This window comes from Lissotriton helveticus, chromosome 4_1, assembly GCF_964261635.1.
Source record: "Lissotriton helveticus chromosome 4_1, aLisHel1.1, whole genome shotgun sequence".
NCBI lineage: Eukaryota > Metazoa > Chordata > Amphibia > Caudata > Salamandridae > Lissotriton > Lissotriton helveticus.
This window is the reverse complement of record NC_136063.1, coordinates 1,175,800,341-1,175,814,580: the sequence shown is the minus strand read 5'-3', so window position 1 is coordinate 1,175,814,580 and position 14,240 is coordinate 1,175,800,341. Positions and strand designations below refer to the sequence as shown.

Sequence of the window (14,240 nt, the reverse complement as noted above, 5' to 3'; positions counted from 1 at the left end):
AAGGGTTATTGCTCAGCAAAAGTTTCCGTATACAGACTGACACCTGGGAAAATTCAATGGTAAGGAATCTAAGGAATCTGCAGCTAGAATTCTCTATCAGATGATCTAGATCAGTTGTGGACTCCTCTGCACCTAGAATGTAATGCATAGAATTCTTTGTTTGGCTAACACTTCAGAATGATGTAGAAACTACTTCAAAGTGAAAGGAGACTATCAGGTGAAGCACATGCAGAATGAGTCTATATTTGCTGTGCAACAGTAACCTTTCAGGCCCGTCAGCAAGTTGGAAATCCTGAAGCTGTTATGCCTGTACATGTTCTCAAGCTCCTTCCCAGGTGGTGCGAAGCATTATTCATTAAATTTATTTTCTATATCTATCACTTTAGTTTCTTCATTGAGCCAGAATAGGTAATACATATCCTTTCTACATAGTCTGTCGTAATTTGATCAATGTTCTCTATATTTGGTTTTATGTGCCTCCAATGAAGGCGACTCATCCTTGATAAAAGTGGACTTTTAGAAGGGGGAAGTCTATTAGTTTAATCTGACACAAATGTAATGGCAAGGCCCTTTGTACCAAAACATCCTGTCTGGCTACCCAATGCAAACCTATAGTGGTATCGTTACTGGTACCTCAGAGTCTCAAAAGGAATGCTAAACATTTCCATAGAAAACATGTAACGGCTTTACAATCTCATTGTTCAGTCCGTAAACATTTCGGAACCACAATCGTTGGTTAGGATTCTCCATCAGATACAAACCAATGCATTGCATGGTTCACTTTCTGACTGCTCCACAGACTGCCCCTCCATGGACCTAAGCAGCAGGCCACCATCCTCGCAATGCTAGGCTCCAAAGGCACTGTTTGCATGCACTTTCTTCTACAAATTCACCAATTCATCTTCCCAGCATAGGACAGGGTAACAACACGATAATGCGCCAAGCCTTAACACCCCATAAAAGACAGGATATGGCAGATTTGAACTCCCTTTACCGAGGACATCGGCAACAAGTTATACTTTATTTGCAGCACAGATTTTTAGATACGACTGAATAGCGAAGGAAAATATAATTAGGTTGCCTTCTTATCTTATATGCACCCTGCACTCCCCGTTGAATTAAACATACAATCTTCAATAGTATTGATGCTCAGTTAAAAAAAAGCCATAAAAACTTCAATTCTAACGTATAGTGAAATGCAAATAATTCCCTAAAAACTTCAATTCTGACGTATAGTGAAATGAAGATAATTCAGGAAAAAATAAAATAGGAGCTAAACAATCACATACAGAGCTATTACAAAAGAAAGCATATAAGGCACACAATATAAATTGTATACATTAAACATTTAACTCCGCAAACATTAAATGGTCTACTATTAATTCAAATTTCATAAACTGCTTAGAATCACTTTATTTTACATGTAAAAATACAAATTCAGACGGTACCTCTGATCCCAAACGACTGTCTGCTGACATCTGACAAAAAGATAGCAGTGCTTGATGGAAAGCAGGCGACAGCTTCCTGGATACGCATATCAGGAAATAACAAAAAATCAAAAATATTAATTTGCTGACTTTTTTTCGTCTTTCTCTCCAGTATTGAAAACTTATGGCTATTTAACAATGAAATGAAACATTGCGGACATGCTGTCACATGTTTTTGTGCACATGTGTCCAATTAAATTCTTTGAGACAGTACTGATTTAGCATTAAACAGATGGGCATGTGGTGATCACTGCATTCAGAAGTAACCTTCAGTCTTTTCATATGAATCTCTATGTGAGCATTCCGACATGTCAACCTTAAATAAATGCTATAGCGATCATCTAGCGACCATCTTAGGGTTCTGTTATGCATAGCTACTCAACATAGGTAATAAATATATAAAAAATATTAATCTCCGCGTCTTCTTGGAAAGAATAACTTTCTAAATGGCAGAAGCCGTGCAAATGGTCATCTATCGGCAATTACTTGAGCAGATCAGCCCCCCCCCCCATAGCTTTTCTAATGAGGTGAAGGACATGTAAGTGCTCATTAGTGCTCATCACCAGAATGTAGTACACCATTATCAATACGGAACAATTACTTGTAATCCAACCCCATCTATTCTAAATCCATTGCCATTGTCCTCTCCATGTTTCAAAACAGCAATGGTCAATGTAATTCAGGCCTAAAGGAACTCAAGTCTAATACATTGCATCACGTAAAGAAATGGTGGATGTAAACCAGATAGAAAATGCCACCTCTGGGTGCATATGCCACTTGTGATTGGCAAGATGATTCTTGCTGACTTCAATTGCTCTAATGCGGAGGGATCCAGCCAGATGACTGAACGTCAGGGAGATCCTCTGAAGTGCCAGACAGCTCTACAGCTTCAGCCTTCTAAAGAGCAAGGGATCAATACGACGCCATGATTGTTGCCGTACCACATTGACCTTGTTTTATTCATTAGTACTTAGAGTGGCCTGCCACTAATGGTAGGCACAGATGTTTTAAGAGCTACTGGAAACCACAGGCTTCTGTTGTCTACTTCATTCAGTGAACTCCGCAACCAAGGGATAAGGCATCGCCACCACCAAGACTACATGAGAGGGTATGGGAAACAGCGTGTTCTGAACAGGTTTATGTCCATCGTTCACGAATGGAAGTCCTGAGATGCCCCAGAGACACAGATTGTGTCTAAAAGGTTTCCCCAATGGTGGGCCTACTGCGAGTGCAGCTTCCATTGCAGGGCCACACACGTGGGGAACTAGCAGGATACAAGATGTTAACATGCTGTGGATCCTCAGAGCCACATAGGATGGCACAGTAGCTCTTACACAAAACACTGGGATGTCTCGGGAATCACTGCAGAGGTGAAAAGGCTTCAAGGTCACAATGTCAAAGACAGCCACAATAAATATCATATTTTTTGAAGGGTGAAGATGAGACTTGGACTCATTGATGAAAAACCAAAGGATGGATAACAAAATTGTTTTCTTCAGGTGATGTGAGACCAGCTGATGCAAGGCCATAAGGAAAGTGGACAACTAGAAGTATTTTGATTTCACCTTGAATCGTAGATACTCCAGGAGGAACTGCAGGACTGGTAAATGAAAAAACATGTGTTGCCAGTCAAAGGATACCATTCAACTCTAATTGTCTAAGGCAAGCACAACTTGAGGCATGGCCCTCACCTTGGAATTCTCCTGCTTGAGGAACAAATTCAGAAGTCCATATTGAATTTGTTCCATGCTGGAAGTGATGGAGCTGAAGCTATACACACAACACCAGTGAGTTCTTAAATTACTTTCTTTCTTGATTCTGCCACTGCCCATGGATACGGAGCGCAATAATTGATATGGGGTACCAGAGTCCATATGTCTGAATGGAGCCTTTTTTAGATGGGAAAATAGACCATTTCATTGAAGGGGAGGTGGGAGGGAAGAACAAGTTACTTACCTTTGGTAACAATATATCTGTAAGAGACATAGATTAGTTATGGATTCCTCACCTTAGAATTACCCCCAGGCATCAGATTGGATCCAGAGACTTTTTTTCTCAGCAGTACCCAGTGTAGGTGGCGTCTGTCGACTCCACGTTCGCCATTGGTGTTGCCGGAATGACGTTGTGGTATATACTTAGACGCTGCCCTTGCGCGCTGACGTCAGTTCTTTACACGACATTCCATGCCAGAAGCACAGAGCCATGCAAGGCGCTGACTCCTGGTACACGAAAACTAGGGCCTTAAAGGGAGTCTCTTGATCTAGACGTCAGTTCGCAGAATGGGGAGGATGGGTGGGGCAATGAGGAATCTATAACTAATCTATGTCTCTTACAGATATATATTTACCGAAGGTAAGTAACTTGTTCATCTGAAAGAGACAATTAGTTATGGATTCCTCACCTTAGAATAGATACCCCAGCAATACCAACGCCGGTGGTGGGACTAAGAACCAAGTTCACACCAGAAAGTCCTGGAGAGAACCGAACAGCCGAAGAAGCTGTGTCTCCGGACATGGCTGTCCAGGCAGGAGTGTTTGGTAAATGTGTGCAGTGAAGCCCATGTAGCTGCCTGGCAGATGTCATAAAGGGGGACTCGACGTCCCAAAGCAGAAGTAGCTGCCATGGCACTGGTGGAATGGGCACGCAACCCTACTTGAGGTTCCTTTTTTGTCAAGGAATAGCAGATCTTTATACAAAGAATTACCCATTGAGAGAAGGTCTGTTTTTGTACGGCCTGACCGTTCTTGGCGCCCATGTAGCCAACAAAGAGGTAACCACTTTGGGAAGGAAAGAAGGCTTAGTGCCAAGGACAACCTTGTCCAGATTAAAAGCCAGGAAAAGATGTTTAGAAGAAAGGGCTTGAAGCTCACTCACCCTGCAAGCAGAGGTGATGGCAACCAAGAAACAGTTTTCAAAGTTAAAAGTCTGAGAGGACAATTATTTAGCCATTCAAAGGGAGCGCACATAAGATAAGTCATAACCAAGTTCAAGTCCCACAGAGGAATTACGAAAGGAATAGGAGGGAAGAGATGAGTAATGCCCTTAAGGAATCTATTTACAATAAGAGACTTGAAAAGAGAAGGTTGATCTGGAAGTCTAAGAAAGGCTGAAATGGCTGAGAGATAGCCCAGAGTAGAGCTTTGCTGGGCTAAAGTAAGGAGGAACAAGAGAACCTCAGAAGAAGGGGCGGAAAGGGGATCCACAGCCTTTGCTGTGCACCATGCCACAAATTTGTTCCATCTGCAGGAGTATACCGTGTAGCCGAGGGACGTCTGGCTGTCAAGATAACATTATAGACTTAGGGAGGAAGGTCAAAAGCAGTCAACTGGCGCCGCTCAATCGCCACGCAAGGAGGTGGAGGCTGGACAGGTTCGGGTGGAGGACGGTTCCCTGCTGCTGCAACAGAAGATCCTCCCGAAGAGGCAGTCTGATCGGAGGATTGATGCCGCCTTGAAAATTACAACAAGCAGAACTGCTGACATTGCACGTTCTCTTCAGTGGTGAATAAATCTAACCAAGGCTCTTCTCCACTGCTGAAAGAGACCTTGCACCACTTCCGAGTAAAAACACCATTTGTGATTCATCATGCACCTGCGGCTGAGTTCATCCGGTCTGGCGTTCAGAGAACCTGCCAGGTGTTGAACCACCAGGGTTATGCCCTAATGTTCCAGCCATGTCCAAAGGCAGAGAGCCTCTTGACATAGGGTCCATGACCCCACCCTGTCCTGTTTGTTGCAGTACCACATGGCGCTGGTGTTATCCGTGAACACCTGCACTACTCTTGCCCGGATAGAGGGAAGGAATGCCTAGTGCAAAACAAATCACCCGAAGCTCCAGAAGGTTGATGCGGAGCCCAGACTCCGCAGGAGACCAGAGGCCTCTGATCTGACTCTCCCATGTGGCCGCCCCACCCCAGAAGTGACGCATCCGTCACCACTGTAAACTTTGATTGGGGAAGGGAGAAGGATCTGCCATTGACCTAATCCTGGTTCATGAGCTATGACTGCAATTGTTGAGCTGTGCCCTCCGAGATCTGGACGCAATCAGACAGATTCCCCTGATGCTGTGCACACTGGAACTTCAGGTCCCACTGCAGAGCATGCATATGCAACCTGGCATGATTCACCAGCAGGAAGCAAGAGGCCATGAGGCCCAGCAGCCTCAGGGGCATTCTGATCGAAACCCGGGATAGAGGCTAAAAGATCGGAATCACAGCCCGAATAGCCCGGGCTCGCTGCTCAGGAGGATAAACCTGAAACTGTGTCGTGTACAGAACCGCTCCGACAAAAAGAAGCTTCTGAGAGGGAGTCAGGTGTGACTTCGGCACATTGATACTGAACCCCAGCGAATGCTGAAGGTCAACATTTTGAACTACTCCTTCCGGAGGAAGTGGTTGACGTTCCTGAGATCCAAGTTAGGTCGCAGGCCCTTGTCCTTCTTGGGCACTAGAAAGTAGAGGGAATCACAACCACAACCTACTTCTGGGACAGGAAAGCGCTTGATGGCTCCCTTGGCCAAGAGCGCCGTAACTTCCTGTTAGGGAAGGGCCAGGTGATCCTCTGACATGTGATGGAATTGAAGTGGCATGGATGGAATGGTAGTCTTGAAGGGGAGGGAGTAGCCCCTTTGGACTAACTGCAAAACCCACCTGTCCAACGTGATGTTGAGCCAGTGGGGGAGGTGATGGCGAATCCTGACGCCAGTTGCCGAATGATGGGCCTGAAAAGTCAGACTAGGAGGGTTTGGAGGCTGCTGCAGAGAGGGCACTGGTGGACTGGCCCGCTCGCAAGCCCCCCCCCCGACCCATGGCAGTGGAATCCACGTCCTCAGCCACGCAGAGGTTGGACAGCTTGCGCAGGCCTGTGGTTCTGGGAAGAATGTGGCGGGGCACCCCTTCCGTAGCCACAACAGGGGCGAAAAGCAGACTGCGCCGGGCGGGAGGTGGAAGCGAGGCCCAATGATCTGGCCATAGCCCTTGAATACTTAAAGCACACAAACACGTTGTCTGCATTGTCACCAAACAGGCATCGGCCATCAAATGGCATGTCCAAAAGTGTTGCTTTGATATCCCCTGAAAAACCAGTGGACCTCAACCAGGCGAAGCGTCTCAATGCTCTTGACGTGGAAATCCTCCTGCCCAGTGAGTCAGCAGTGTCCAGCCCACACCGGATGGTGAACTTTGCTGCGTCTCTCCCTTCGGCAACAGCACGGGAGAGCAGGGCCCGGGCCTCCTCCGGGCACTGTGACAGCACCTGCGCAACCGTGTCCAACACCGAGTGGGAGTAACAGCCCAATAGGCATGCAGTATTCACCAACAGCAGCCTCAAGCTGGATGAAGAAAACATCTTCTTCCCAAAGTGGTCCAGCTTCTTGGGTTCCCTAGCTGGTGGTGTGTTAGGGAATGCATTTTTGGATGTGGAGGCTTGAACTACCAAGCTCTCGGGGGTAGGATGGGAAGATAGAAAAATGGGGTTGCCCGGGCCGGGCGGTGGTGTCGGGCAATCATCCTGTCCACAGGAGCCCCTGGGTTGTGCTTGGACCAAGTGCCCAAAAGGATGTCCATAAGAGCCTCATTGAACGGCAGCAGGGGCTCCGAGGAGGTCTCTGCCGGTTGAAACACATTTGTCAGATGCCCTACGCAACACCACTGCATAAGACTCACCCTCCTCCATAGCCATGTAAGGGGGAGACAGCATGCCAAGGTCTGGGGAGGTGTCCAGACCACTGGCCTCACCCAACTCCTCTCTCCAGTCTGGCTCCACCAACTGATCTGCAAGAGGGTCCACAGACTCCTCTCAGTCCTCCTCACCCTCTCCTGTGAGTCACTGAGAGCGGTAGGAAACATCAGAAACGGGGGTACAAAAGCACCGGTCGGCGCCGGTCCCGATGTCGGGCGACACCGGTCTGGCTCCGTGTCCTCATCGAGGTAGAGGCCGGGGCCAACGGCAGCTGGGGGCACAACCAGCGGCAGGGTGTCATCACTGGATATGGCGCCGGGGGAGGTGTCATGAGGATCACCGGCGCCGATCCGGATCCAGGTCTGGATCCTTGGGAGCCCTGGGGTGCCGGAGCCAAAGCCGCCGACATCGAAGGCCTAGATCCCCCAACCGAGGCAGCAGGGTCGGGCTGCCCGAAGATAGAATGCAAGGCTTCTTAAAAGCTGAGAAGCTGGGCAGGAGCCGCTCCGGGTCCCGGAAAGGGAGGGAAGGCCAAAGTCGAACCAACAGGCTCAGCGGGCGGAGCCAGACGACTCCCTTCCGCGTTCCACATTGGCCGATGGACTGGAGAACGCGAAGAGTGACAATGCTTCTTTGCCTTCTTCATGTGCTTCCACTTACCTGAAGACTTTGATGACGAGTGGTGGAGGTGGCTCCATGATTGGTCCTGTGACCTCCCTCTTGACCGGGACCTCGAAAAGTGTGGAGTGGACTGCCGGGCCTCGAGAAGCTTTCGGGACCGCTCCTGCAAAGACTTCGGCTTCATGGCCCGGCAGTCGGAGCACGATTTCGGGTCGTGGTCACGCTCCAGGCACCAAGGGCACAGGAGGTGCGGGTCCGACCCCACATAAATTTGTGGCAAGAGTCACAAGCCTTGAAGCCGGATTGACTTGACATCCCTCCGTGCAACAGGAGTCGATCGACTCAAAAAAGGGTGTCGACAAAAGTCACAAAAAATTGAGTCAAAAAGTGACTTGAGGTACCAATATCTCTGGATCTGTGCTGGCTGGCACAGAAAAAGAAAGAACTGAAGTCAGTGCGCGAGGGCGGCGTCTAAGTAGATACGGCAACATCATTCCGCCAACAACGAATGCAGAGTCGACCGACGCCACCTATCAACGAGCAGGGGTACTGCTGAGGAAAAAATTCCCTGGATCCAGTCTGGGGGTAATTCTAAGGGAGAAATCCATAACTAATTGTCTCTTTCAGATGTAAGGAATTTGCAGTTAGATAAAGTGTCTTCCAGAAACAGATTTAATGAAGGCAAGCAAATTAGTCTTCTGAAAGATTCCTCTAATCGCAGATTCCTCGCCTTCAGAACCAATATCAAAATAATACATCCTGAGGTGTAGCGTCTGTAGAATGGACTCAGATACAAAGGTCCTGCAGGACCCAACCGGCAAAGTGCCCTTACCATTGGACCGGACAGTCAAGGCAAAGGTGCTTTGAGAATGTGTGCACTGATGACCACATTGCAGCCTGACAAATATCCAGAACAGGCACTACACGTGGGCAGCTTTTTGGGCAATGCGTATCTGATCTTAATGCAGAGAACTTATCTATCTAGACAAGGTCAGATTCTTGCAATGCCTTGCATTTCTTTGCCATAGAGAACCCCATAAAGAGCGGACTGTCCACACAATCATGTTTGGTGCAGTCAATGTAAAAACTTAACAATCTTTTGGTGCCAGACTATGAAGTCTCTCCTCTTCTTTCAAGCTGGTGAGGTGGGGCAAAGATTTTTGGGAAGATGGATTGCCCAATCTGAAAAGGAGGCACAGCTTTTAGCAACAAGGCAGCTCTGGTCCTCAACACCAGTTTGTCTAGAAAAAAGATGGTGTAGGGCAGTTGCACTGAGAGGGCCTGAACCTTCCTTATGCAAGGTGTTTAAGTAAATACAACAATGAAAACAGTTTTCAGAGTCCGGAGATGCAACCAGCAAATATGCATCCGCTCAATTAGAGAGCTCATGAGGAAAGTCAGGACCAAATTGGGATTCCACTGTGGCATCACAAAGGGTTTTGGAGTAAATGTATGCATCACATTTTCAAAAAAATCATTACATAGGACATTCAAGTAGGGATGATTGGTCCAGCAAATGCAAAAAGGCAGAAAGGGAAAACAGATAACCTTTAATGATGTCCACTGCAATTCCTTGCTGGGACAAAGACAAAAAAAACAAATAAAACATCATCAAGTATAGCCTGCAACAGGCCCATGCTGCGCTCTCCCCAAGTCCAAAGACGTGTCCCAGCCCCCAGCATGGATTCTGTAGAGTGGTATTGCACCACGACCTCAGGGGGCAGATCGAAGCAGTCAACTGCCACCACTCAGTGCCCACATATAGAGGTGTAGATTGTGCAGGGGCAGGCGCAGATCCCTGCCCTGCTGCTTGACAGAGATCATTTTGCCGTGGTAGACTGACCAGAGGACAATGTCCATGCCTAGAAACTCCGAGCTGCACGCCATCATGACCCAATCTGCAGCCACAAAGATGACTTGGGGCAAGTTGTTGCTAATCATATTCAGGACTTGAGGTAGGAGCGGAAAGGCTTACAAGATTTCTGTGCTTCACCCTAGCCTAAAAGAATCTCAGAGAGAGAACATTTCTTAGAAAATCAACATGCTAAAGTTGAGACACTGCCTTTGAATGTGGCGAAAAGATCTCCTCATTGTTGGCAAAATCCATGCACAGTCTTGGCATGCCACCATTCGTAATCTGCCAGACATCAGTAGCTGAGTTTGTCTGCTTTGACTTTCCAAAATCACTCCAGATGGTTCACGGTCAGTGATATGCCCTTACAGTCCAGCGAACTCCAGAGGCAAACAGGCTTTTGACACAAGACCTAGAATTCCACTCCGCCCTTCTTGTTGCAGTACTCTGTGGAGCTGGTGTTGTCCATGAGAACCTGCACCAGTCTCCCCATGATGAACAGTGGGAAGGCTTTCCATGCCAAGCGGATGGATCACACTTCCAACTGTTTGATCTACAGTCTGGTTTCAGCTGGAGACCACTGTCCTCCAATATCCACCTCTTCCAAAGGACCTCCACAACCAAGTAGTTCTGCATCTGTCACCACTGTCAACTCTGGGTAGGCATGAGTGATGGTTCTGTTCTGGAAATGTGGTCAACCAGCAACCACTGTGGGTCTCTTGCATTCTCCTACGCAGCCTGGATGGTACTGGACAGGTTACCTTGGTGCTGCGGCCGCTGAGACTTCAGATCCCATTGCAGATCCTACACGCACCATCTGGCACTATCTACAAGCAGGATTCATGAGGCCAATAGAAAAGAAACCTAAGAGCCACTCTCAATGAGAGCCAGGACCAAGCCTGAAACAGATAATATAGCCTGAAGGTCTTGAACTCGTGACAGAGGACAGACCAACACTTTTTCCATATCTAGAATAGATTTGATGAAACTGAGCCTCTGCTAAGGGGTCAGGACTGGCTTAGACCTTTGGCATGCCAACAGTGAATCCAAATGATGTCAGAAGGCTCACCGTCTTGTCTGGAAGTGGGCTAAGACAGACTGTGGCGAGCCCACTTTCGATGTAGGAGAAAACAGCACATCCCTGGCCTCCAAAGGTATGTGGTTAACCACCACCATCACTGTTGTGAACACCCAAGGACCAGTGATAATGGCACAGGGAAGCACAGCAAATAGAAAATGCTCCTGGCCTACCATGAACCACAGGTAACGTCTGTTGGACCGGAGGATGGGTATATGAAAATATGCATAATACAGGTCCAGGCCTACCTTCCAGTACCCAGATCTAGGGCAGACAAAACCTGGGCCAAGTTGAGCATCTTCAAAAGCCATTTAGAAGGCAAAGATCCAAAATATGCTGAAGACCTCTGTTCTTCACCACAAAAAAACAAGAATAACTGCCAGTCCCCATTTCTGAGGCAAGTACGTACTTTATGGTCCCTTTGGACAACAGCGCCTGTACTTCCTGCAGTAAGATGGTCAGGTTGCCCTGTGAAAGCCACAGATGTAGGTGGAAGAAGTGGCAGGCACAAAAAGGAATGGTGGGGGCGTAGCCCCACTGGAAAATTTTACTAATTTATCTGACATAACCTGTCACTACCCCTGGGAAAATGGTGTGATCTGGCCTCCAACTGGGTAGTCGTGAGCCACTAAGGGCAAGTTAAAGTGGCTCGGAGGCTGATGCCCCAGAGGTGGGGGACTGAAGATTGATGTCCCAACATTATCTGCCTGATCCCCACCCCCTACCATGGAAGGACTGGGATGTTTGCCAGGGCAGTGGGGGCCTTGGGTTTGGGCCTGGTGTTGTCCATATGTAAACCCTCTATATGGTACAGTATCCTCTGCAATGAAAGGTATGGGCTTGCTGAAGGGAGAGCCTAGTATCCCTAAAAGCATTCCAGTGTGGAATCCACTCTCTTGCCAAACAGATGAGATCTGTCAAATTGCCCATCTATAAGGGAAGCCTGGGCATTACCAGACAAACCAGTAGATCCCATGCAAGCATTGCAACTGAGGACCACACTGGGACAGACTGCTTGGCCCAAACAATTGGAGATGTTCAAGCCAGACTAAATGACATATTTAGCAGCATTCCGGCTATCCAGAATGGTTTGTACTTGGGAGGCAAGAAGGACTTTAGAGACTGCTTAGATCTTGCTGACCATCTCCCAAAGGGCATGCAAATACCAGCCAAGTAAAGAACTGGCATTGACTGAATAAGGCCAAGCTGGCTGAGAAAAACACAAGTTGTAGGGAAAGGGTTGGGATACACCTTGTTAGAAGAGGCATGAACCACCAGACCCTCAAAAGTGCAATGCTAAGTCAGAAAAACAGGGCCGGTCTGTGGAGTCTGGCAACCTGCCTGTTCACCGCTGGGCATGAACAAGGCTATGCTCATGTGCAAATCAATATATTTGTCAGGGTCTCATTAAAGGGAAACAAGAGCTAAGAGAACTACTGCCCAGGTTACAAAACCTCTGTTAGATGGTTAGTTTTGACCTCCACAGATGAAAGTTGTAAGTCCAAGCACTCTGCTACACGTCTAGTGGTGACAGCAAAGAAAGCACTTTAATCAGTTAGAGGTTGAGGGGGGAAATATTTGGAGGAGCAACCGAAGACGGCTCTGCAGCAAGGGTAGTATTCCGTCAGCATAGGACTGAAGGAGAACTCAGCACAGTAATGTAGAGTCCAAGCGCTACCTTGGTCAAGGCAGAGATGAGTAAGATACGGAATTCAGTCGATGTGAAAGGGACTGGTGCAAACTTAGCACCAGAGCGGAAGTCGGCACAGACGCGAGAACATAAATTGAAGTCAGTTCAAGAGGCACAGAACCCGCCATGGACAGATCTGCCAGTGGTAATTAGAGTGGTGCCACAGATGCTCAACATGGCTTCCTGGAAGGCGTTGATTTGTTGCAATATCGAAATAATATAGGGAATTTTAGGTAGATAAGGATTATTTGCAGAATCAACTCTTCCGTGAATGGAACAGAGACTGAGTGGTAAGTTGACTTCCTTGTGACTTGTCTGGAGGAAGAAAATGCCAGAATGGGGCAGAGTTCCACTTTGTTTTCTTGTACTTGAATTTGGACTCACTCAAAGACTTTGGTTGCAATGTGGACCAGTTGAACGAATGATCTTGGGAGCAGGTCAATGGTCTACACTTTGAACTCCTGAAAAAACTTCAACGCATTCAAATTGCCTCCGCGCGCCTGATCCTCGACATCCCTCGACGCAGCCACATCACACCCCACCTGAGAGACCTGCACTGGCTCCCCATCAACAAGAGGATCACCTTCAAGCTCCTCACCCACGCACACAAGGCACTCCTCAACATTGGACCAGCATACCTCAGCAGACGACTCAGCTTCTATACCCCCAACCGCCAGCTCCCCTCCGCCGACCTCGCCCTCGCCACCGTCCCCCGAATCCGAAAAGCAACCTCCGGCAGCAGATAGTTCTCCCACCTCTCCGCCAAGACCTGGAACACCCTCGCCATCCCCCTATGGCAGACTCTGGACCTGCTAACCTTCAGAAGACTCCTCAAGATCTGGTTATTCGAGCAGCGGCAGCATCCCCACCCCTCTCCCCCCAGCACCTTGAGATCATCACGAGTGAGTAGTGCACTTTACAAATGTTCTGATTGATTGATTGATACACCACCCCACACTAGTGGCGAGCAGGCTAATTCTATCTGGGGTCATTAAGAGCCAGGAGAGGGCCTGCTGGCAACAACTCCACTGGAGCCCTCCTTCGATCCACAAAGCCAGAAGCTGTGTCAGACAGAGCCAGAATTATCTTGAATATCACCAGCATGGCCTCTTTGACAAGGCGTGGAAAACTCACCCTGGAAAACTCAGCGTATTGGTTCCAAGTTTGCCTTGGGGTCCAAAGAAGAAGGCGAAGTCAGCACAGGTTTTCTTGACTGCCAACTGTCAGATGTCTCGATAGTTCAGAAGCTTATTGACAACAAAGCACTTCACTTTTTCTAAGCTTTTCTTTGAATGTTTTATCGACTTTGCCTTCAACATATTTGACAAAGGCAATCTGCTCCTGGAAAGAACTTGCATCTTGGATTGGAAACGTCTGTCCTTTTGGTGCTTGGTAATGTAGAGTTTTGCTTCCTGCTACCTGATGTTTTTGGAGTGTACCAGAGAGCATTTGACAAATGAACTGGAGTCTTGCTTGCTGCCAAGGCACGAAAGGCAGACATAGCCACAGATTTGTAACAAACCTTGCAACCTGTTATTTTGAGTGTGAGATTTGATAGTTTATAGACTTCAGTTTGAAGTACCGATATTAGTGGAAGCAGAGCTCTGAATCCACACTGCAGGGTACAGAATAGAAGGAATTGACATAGGGGTGCAAAAATAGAGCCTATATGGGGCTCAATATTTTCATGTCAAGACATTGAGTTGTGACTGAGGCTGATGGTGCCACCTGTTGGCTATTGCAGACATTTATCTTGGTCAAATTCAGCACATAAGAAAAATCACAAGGTACTGAATCTGTATTAAGAAGAATCCTACAGAAGAATGATTGTAAG

At 47.6% G+C, this 14,240-nt stretch overlaps 1 protein-coding gene across 9 annotated transcripts in view; it reads right to left on the bottom strand.

The window, feature by feature from the left end:
• RELCH (RAB11 binding and LisH domain, coiled-coil and HEAT repeat containing) overlaps positions 1 to 14,240 on the bottom strand; it is an 878,561-nt gene that overhangs the window by 541,943 nt on the left and 322,378 nt on the right. For all 9 annotated transcript variants that reach the window (XM_078687764.1, XM_078687757.1, XM_078687759.1 and 6 more), the window contains one exon: positions 1,449 to 1,524. In XM_078687764.1, coding sequence (XP_078543890.1) covers positions 1,449 to 1,524 — 76 coding nt within the window. The remainder of the gene's footprint in view (positions 1 to 1,448; positions 1,525 to 14,240) is intronic.